This window comes from Amblyomma mixtum, chromosome 7 (assembly GCF_055824585.1).
Source record: "Amblyomma mixtum isolate Tamu chromosome 7, ASM5582458v1, whole genome shotgun sequence".
Classification (NCBI taxonomy): Eukaryota; Metazoa; Arthropoda; class Arachnida; order Ixodida; family Ixodidae; genus Amblyomma; species Amblyomma mixtum.
Genome location: NC_143018.1, coordinates 13,645,525 through 13,653,895, shown reverse-complemented (window position 1 = coordinate 13,653,895; position 8,371 = coordinate 13,645,525). Strand labels below are relative to the sequence as shown.

Genomic DNA, 8,371 nt, shown 5'->3' with positions numbered 1-8,371 from the left:
CTGGCGTTTACATGAGCAACTAGTGTTATTAGAATTGCTAGCGTGCTGAGCAATAGTATGTCGCAAACCAATGCAGCATTATTTTTTTTTTATGTCCTTATTTTGTTGCACTGCTTCACGCGGAGCGCGTGTTTTGACGGCGATAACGCGTTTCCGAGGCGCGTTCTTACACGAATCATTGCTTTGCTCCGTGAGTATTCGCTTGTTTTGCGTTCGTTTGTGCCTACGGAGTAGCTGAATGAGCTGGCCTGAGTAATGTGGGCGACGCGGGCTAGCGAAAATAAGGAAGTTTAATCAGTGCCAGCCGTGTGCTGCCTTTGCTTTCTCAGCGCTTTTGCTATACTACAGCCAAGCAAGCTATCAGTGCTTGTAATGCACCTGGCCGATACCTTGGGCGAGTTGGTTCAGGGCGCCTTTGCGTCTGTGAACGCAAAGTGGGTTTGTGGGAAGAGGGAGTATGTGGCTAAGGAAAGAAGCTTGGCGCACTAAATTCAATGAAGTCATTTACATTTTGATGTCTTCCTCAACCGATCGTTGCGCCGACGGCATCTCTGGAGTCACATATAAGCTCTGCGTTCTTGTGCATTGTAACGGCCTGCAGTTTACTAACTGATCAAAGGAGTATTTTGGAGGTAGCCAGCCGCTGTCTGCGCATGCGGTAGCGGTATGCACTATGCTAAAGCCCATACTTCTCCAATGCCTAATTCCACCATCTCTTTTGTTTTGTTACAGCTTCTCGCGTTGCTCCTGCTTTGAACATCGTGTGCCCACAGAGCGCATGGATTTTATTTTGAAATTTGACGAAAGCGTGCGTCGGGAACACCTCTAAGCGCGTCCCTGCACGGACTTTTGACAACCACGATCATGTCTGGCGTTAAACACGACCCAGATGACCGTGCTCGACGACACAACGAGTTGGAGCTTAATTTGGCTCGCTTTGGAGCACCACCTAACCAAGATCATCGGACAGGAAAACTGGTGAAATCGCATAGCGTCGCTAACCAGAAAGGAGAGTGCGCTGAAGAGAAGCCATTCACTTTACGGCTCCGCAGCAGCGTCTCCAAGCAACTGAGCCGCTCGGAAATGCGATTAAAGGACGCCGTTAAAGACGAGTTCCAGACATGTGATCCTGATCCGGAAGAGTCATGCAGCATGCCCGGACTACGGAAACCAAGAGATTCTTGCAGCTACGCTGACCAGAAACCGCTTGCCAACGCTCTTTGCGATGACTCCTCGAATCAAGCTGGGTTAGGTCGGCCACTTGGACCACCCACGCACCTTAGTCACTCTTGCATGGAAACTCGGCCGCGTTCGTGGACGCACTACGAGCGAAGTTTTTTATGCGTACTCTGCCCTGAGGTGTTCAATTCCGAAGACCTTGCTGAACATTCTCGGACGCACATCAACCGCCCACTGTTCATATGCGAACGTTGTTCCATAACCTTCCCTAACAAGGCCCACTTCGATCGGCACTTTGAGGAACACGAGATCAAACAGCTGCACAGCTGCCGTCTATGCCCAGAGGAGTTCGATGACGAGCTCAAGCTGCGGGTTCATATTAATGCTCACATTCGTGAAAGCTCCCTCTACGACAGCGACCAAGTACCGGTAGTTGACAACGTCCAGTTGTCCAACTGCTTTGCTCTGCAAGATAACGCTGATGTAAGCCACGACGAAGACGTCTCCACAGCTCGCGAATACTGTCACTTATGTGCCCAGACATTTGACTGCGAAACCGGCTTCAAGGAGCACGTCCGGAGCAAGCATTCCGGCGAGCTCTCCATCTACAGTTTGGAAGATAAGAAACCGTTCATTAGCCAGGGCTTCTTGGACAGCGCTGCCGCGTCAGCAGAGGCCGGTGAGCTCGCGGACGAATCGACCTCCTCGAAGGACTGCAGTTTCCTGCAAAGCTTCAAGGATGAAGCTGACTTCGGAGACCACTTGGGAACACGATTGCACTGTGACAGGCAAGCCCAAAAAGCGGAACCTTTGACAGAGGGTTCCACCATGGAAATGGCCTCCAGCGCTGGAGAGCAGGTTCCTCACGCATGCCACCTCTGTCCCGAAGAGTTTGACGACGACGCCGACTTGCGTCGGCACATCCGAACAGAGCACAATTCCGGCAAGAAGCGCGCGGGAAGCAAGGACACCCGTGCGGAAAAACGTTTTGCCTGCGAGCACTGTTCCAAGCGCTTCCGACTCAAGGGCCACCTGAATCGTCACCAGCTGACGCACACGGGCGAGACGCCGTTCCAGTGCCACCTCTGCCCAGCGACTTTCTCCCAGAACGGCGACCTCAAGCGCCACCTGCAGAGGCACGTCGGATACAAGCGGTTCCCGTGCCCGCTCTGTCCCAAGCAGTTTGTCGTCAAGGCCGATATGGAGACCCACCGGCGCACACACACGGGCGAGCGGCCGTTCGCGTGTGACCGCTGCCCGGCCTCGTTCTCGGCACGCGACAACCTCAGGAAGCACCTGCAAAGCCACACCGGTGTCAGACCGCATGCGTGCCAGAGGTGTCCCAGGTCCTTCACCAGGCTCTCGGACCTCAAGCGCCACGAACGGAGGCACACGGGCGAGCGCCCCTACTCGTGCACTTCTTGCTCGAAGACCTTCACTCGTGGCCACCTGCTCCATGACCACTTCGTAGCCGCCCATCCTTCGTGAACCCCCTTGCTCCGGCGGGGGAAACCCCTGACTGACTGCGGGAATCTTGGCTGTGATTACTTATTCGTCGCTTGTGTCAGCTTGCGTCTGGGAATGCACTGATAATCAGTGCCAGGCTTTTCGCATTCTTCGCACGGTTGGCTGGCAGCATTTGCAGCTAATAAAACTTAGTGCTCCACATCAGTTGCAATCTTTGTGATTCCGGGATATCTTCATAGAGATGTTTCTCTATGATATCTTTGCTATCGCCTACCCACAGCATGCTGGCGGTGGAAGGAATGGTCGATGCATATATACCTTCGTCAATACATGTTTTCTGACGTAATGTAATACTGTAGTTACACGGATACAGTTAACCGCGGTTAGGCGTAACCACGGTTACCAACGTTAACAACGGTTAACGCGAACCTAAGTCACTGTACAGTGTTCTAGTAAAAAGGCGTCCATAGGTCTAAACTAATCAGCATATGCAATCTGCATAACGTACAGGTAGCCCAAAATTTAAACGGGAGATGCTACGTAGTGTGAAGCAGGCATATTCGGGAGTGTCTTTGCAGGAATGAATTCCCGTAACTTGCTCGAATGCAGTCGTGATGCTTTCACACACGGGCACGCAGGCAACGCAGGCACTCAAAACTGCGTAGTCACGCGCCACTACTCGAAGCAACCACAGGATCTCTGCTGCTTCTCAGCTACAACCCCGTGTTGTTTCACCTTGGAGCAGCTTGTACAGTAGCGCTCTGTATGACCTGCAACACTGGGACAACGGCATAAGTGATGCTAGTGAAGTTGTGCCCGCATTCAGCCTTTGCGCACAAAATTCCTGCACGACGAAAAAGTAGTCCGCTGCTTAAACGCTTCGTGTTTCGTAAACAAGAAGCTTATGACAAGAAAAGAATTATGAGCTCTAGAATTTTTATGCACGAATTGTTTGATATATAGTCAAACACTAAAAAGCTGATTTCGTTTACAGTTGCGATTGGCCAGCGGAGTAATACAGGACCCCGTGACCGCGGCCCAGTGTTAGCAACTGCTGTTTTTTTTTTTACATTGTATCCTACTATAACCGAGCGCACATTTATCCAGATCTTTACAACCCAAACTGTAAACACTGTGGCCAACGAGCCACCTACGATCACATCCTGTGGAACTGCAAAATAGAGCCACCTACGGGTGATCTAGTTACCGCTCCTTCTCTCGAGCGGTGGGAGACCGTGCTGGCTAGCTCTAACCCTCTAGTTCTAACCGGCTAGCTCTAACCCTCTAGCTCTAGTTTTGGCGGTGGAGTGGGCTGACAAAGTCGTCGAGGGCTGCGTACTCTCGACCACTTAACGCGACCTCTTACCAAGCTCTTTCCGGCGAATAAAATGTTTTACAATAAATCACCACCTGACTGCGTTTGGGGAGCTTATTGCTTTGTAGGAAAACCGAGAGCAATTTCCCGGATGTAATTTTTACTTATAAGCCGGGTTTTACTCTGCTCATTTAGCTATAATTAGCAGGTTATGTAATTGTGTTCTTTTCGAGTTTTTTTTCGGAACTTTTTTTTTTATTCCGACAGTGCGCCTGCTGGCATAAAGCAATTTTACAAATATAGGCACTTTCTTTCGTTTTTTTTTCTTGCAACGTTATAAAAAAATTATTTGAATGTAGAATTTGTTTACACGACAAGTCCGGTTAATCAAGTTTACAGTTTATTTTAATAAATGCGCCATTGCTCGTTTACACCTCCCTGCTTTTCTGTTCCTTTATTGTAATGTACAGTAAGAAGACATTTTGATTGAAACGTTCCCAAGGAATTTTTTCCTTGCCAGCTTTCCTCTAGGTAACATTTAGAAACTGTATAGTGCTACTCGTTAATCGTGAGCATGGTTGGTGAATAGAGCTTTAAAATTTATGCCTTCTATTTATCCGACGGCGATGAGCGCGCGAGCTTTGAACACCTGATCCCGCTGATAACGAGGCAGCGGCATCCGTTAATTGGTTATCAGGAAAGGAAAGGCGCGCTATCTATCTCACTTCAGTGGACACCTCAACCGCTCTCTGAGGGAGGAAGGTGGTAGTGAAAAAAGGAAAGGGAGAAAGATTTGCTGTAGTGGAGGGCTCCGGAATGATTTTGGACCAGGTGCGCTGACATCGCACAGCACAGGGGCGCCGTTTGCGTTTCGCCTCCATCAAAACGTGGCCGCAGTAGTGTTCGAACACGGGTACTCCGGCTCAGCAGCTGATTGCCCTAACCACTGAGCCACCGTGGCGGGTCGCTGTTTAGTAGTTTTGAGGTAAGGAAATGGCGCAGTAACCGAGTAACTGTCTCTTCTTTTGATGAACGCCTCAACCAATGGAAATGACGCAGTCCTTAAGGGTAACTGAGTGGATTCCAAGAGAAGGCAAGTGTAGCAGGGTGGCCGCCGCTGGCAAAGGACAATTGAGAGACATGTGAGAGGCATTTGCCCTGCAGTGGGTGTAGTCAGGCTGATGAGATCAAATGTTAAATAATGGAACTTGCTAAATAATTCTAATTGCATGCGTTTGCAATCTTCTGATAGAATTAATATAAGTAGTGCAATTCCAGCTCCAGGGTTCTAAAAAATATGACAGTTAAGTGAATGCTGATAAATGCTAAGTACCTGTAAAGATGCGCTCTAAGTATACGCTCATTAACGCTGAGGAAAATTTCATGTTGACCGGTATCGATAGAATTTCAGCTCCTGATCACAAAAAGACCTCTTTTAATTAGTGAAAGCTAAGCCCTAGTAAGGCAGAAAATAACAGAACTGAAATACAGGTGTCGCTAACAAGGATCCCGGAGGCTGACAAATGTGCATAAAGGTAACGCACTTGGTTTTGAATCAAGTTTTGCTTCCAATCTGCTAGTGTGTTTTTATAAGTATACACGAGAAAGATGGTAAAAAGACAAACTAAATGTTGGAAGCCAAAGAAAACCTATACATGGCGGCGCTACAGGCGGCCAGCCTCGTTCCGACACTTCGTACATGCCCAACTACGCATGTCTGCGTGGTTTCGGTTTTGACGCACCTCGATTCACAAGTGCGGAGCAGCAGATGAAATCCAAGTGCCCCTCTGAGTGCTCTTCGGACGAAGTTTACGCCTCGGAACGCACACGCAACGCTAATTTTGTTGGCTTCTGTCGCAGTTAACCCTACGCTAGAGCCACTAGGGCACTGCGCGCCACTTCGTGCCTGCGTGTGCGCCGCTCACAGCCAATGTACGCCATACTACGTCTTCAGTTCTTTTCATCGATAGCCGAACATGGAGGCTGCTGCTGCTGCAAAAGAAGAGCCGGACAAGGTGGCATCGTAGGGCAGTGCCAAGCAGCTGCAGGGAAGTAGCATTTTCGGTAGGTTGGTGTATCATTATATAATGCCACCAGATGAGCATCGGCGGACCACTTGTTTGAATGCGAAGTGAAAGCCAAGGTATCGCTGCATGCGCGAGTGCGTTCTCTGCTGCATTTTCGTCCTGGAAACTGCTCGCTCAATACATCCGTTTGGAATTCCTTGGAAGCTCCGTTAACTATCCTGATACAAAGTGCACACGTACCTGCAGCCTTCACTGCAGCGTGTGTCCGCGTTTCGGCGTCACTACTCAAAAAAAAAAAAAAAAACTGTGTCGAGGCTGCGAATCGAACCAGGGCCTTTGGCATTTGAAGTCATTAACTACTTTGACATTTGAACTAGTCATTAACCACTCATGACTAGTTAGTCATGATTGGTTAATGACTAGGCAATTTCCTCACTGGCGTCCCAGAACCCTCCTCGCAGCGCCGCCCCTCCTCCTCCGCTCCCCTCCTGTTTTTCTCCCTTCTCTTTTTTTCTTTCACGGCTGTTGCGCTCTTCGGTCTATTCCTCCGGCGAGTCTGCCTCCGCGCACCGCCGCCGCGAATCTGCGCGTCTTCTGGACCGCGGCCTGGTCAGCGCGCCTCTCAATGTGCTGACGCATGAACACGTAGGTGGTGGTGGAAACGTTTATTGCCAATGATGTAAATCGTAGGGGCGCCTGGTTTGCCGCAAAAGTTTGCATGATGACGAGAATTGGTCTGGGTATCACGGAAGGAGACCAGGTAGTGCGCGGGCCGCGGGCGAACGGACCGTCGTGTGAATCGCCCTTTAACGCCATTTTAAGTACGTGCGCAGTCGCCTTCTTTGCGCGAGTACATGGCTCGAAGGGCAACGCGAAAATCGCGAGCCGGCCGCCCTAGAAGCTCGCCAGGAGCAGAACAGCTGTGAAAGAAAATGCGAGCAGAATCGCTTTATTAAGGCAAAAGCCTTTAATGCCTCATACTGTCGTGAGCAGGGAATGCTAGAAAACATAAAAAAATGCAAATATGAAAAGAAACAAAATGATAAAGAAATTAAACTATAAAACATGAAAAATATTAAAGAACACAGACCGCGTAGTCCAGAAAACGCGCAGATTCGCGGCGGCGGTGCGCAGAGGCAGACTCGCCGGAGGAATAGACCAAAGAGCGCAACAGCCGTGAAAGAAAAAAGAGGAGAAGAGAGAAAAACAGGAGGGGAGCGGAGGAGGAGGGGCGGCGCTGCGAGGAGGGTTCTGGGACGCCAGTGAGGAAATTGCCAATGACTAACTAGTGATGACTGGTAAGTCATTAATCACGCATGACTAGTTAGTCATGATTGGCTAGTCATTAACCAGTCATGACTGGTTAGTCATTAGTCATAGAACCATGACTGACTAACGACTGATTAGTCATTAACCAGTCATGACTGGTTATTTTATTATATTTTTTTTATTTATTTTTTTATTTACATGATACTGCAGACCTTTTTGGTCCAAGCAGGAAGGGCAAAAGCAAATTTCACAAGAAATGGTTACAGAACATCTTACGTACATACATATGTTTAAAATTCATGCATGCAGATATAAAAGCACTCCGATATACATCTTCGTCACATATAAAATAGTCATAAATTCACGTATCAGAAGGGCATTTTCAGGGGTTAAAAGACATTTGTAATGGCCTCTTTGAAGTTAGGACAAGTAAAAACCTCTTCCGGTAGTTTGTTCCAATCACTGATTGTTTTCGGAAAAAATGAAAACTTATGGGAGTTTGTTTTTGCGAAGTGAGGAGTTAAGCTGTAGTTGTGTGTGTGTCGCGTTTTTCGAGCTGATGATGGAGTAACATAAGGACTTGCCGAGATGCCAAACTTTCCCTGAATTAAGCAGTACAAAAATTCTATTCTTGCTATCTTTCTTCGGATGCTGAGAGGTTTTATCTGGTTTGTTTGCATAAGGAGAGATGGAGATTCGGAGGTTTTATATTTATTATAAATGAAGCGCACAGCACGCCTTTGAACTTTTTCTACCTGCGCAATGTCCTTTTTCGTGTGAGGGTCCCATACCACGGCAGCGTACTCGAGTTTTGGCCTAACAATGGATTCGTAAGCTAATTTCTTTACATTGCTTGGTGTTCCCCTTAACTTATGTCTTAAATATCCCAGTTTTTTCATTGCAGAAGAAGTTATATGACTAATGTGGTCACTCCATGTGAGCTGGTCATTAATGATTACGCCTAAGTATTTGTACTTGGTTACCTGAGTCACAGTTGTAGAATTGAGGGTGTAGTTAAACATTTGAGGCACCTTCTTCCTTGTGATACGCATAAATACAGTTTTTTTAGGGTTTAGTGACATTCCCCATTTCGTACACCAGGATGAAACATCAT

At 48.2% G+C, this 8,371-nt stretch overlaps 1 protein-coding gene across 1 annotated transcript; it reads left to right on the top strand.

Annotated features, from left to right (window-relative positions):
• Positions 1-78: 78 nt before the first annotated feature.
• Positions 79-2,847, top strand: LOC149335067 (uncharacterized). Its single transcript, XM_089551749.1, has 2 exons — positions 79-190; positions 733-2,847. The coding sequence occupies exon 2, from the start codon at positions 865-867 to the stop codon at positions 2,665-2,667; it is 1,803 nt and encodes a 600-aa protein (XP_089407875.1). The 5' UTR covers positions 79-190; positions 733-864; the 3' UTR covers positions 2,668-2,847.
• Positions 2,848-8,371: the final 5,524 nt, after the last annotated feature.

What these genes read in the sequence shown, in the direction of transcription:
- LOC149335067 (XM_089551749.1), top strand. Translation starts at nt 865, where the DNA reads ATGTCTGGCGTTAAACACGACCCAGATGACCGTGCTCGACGACACAAC.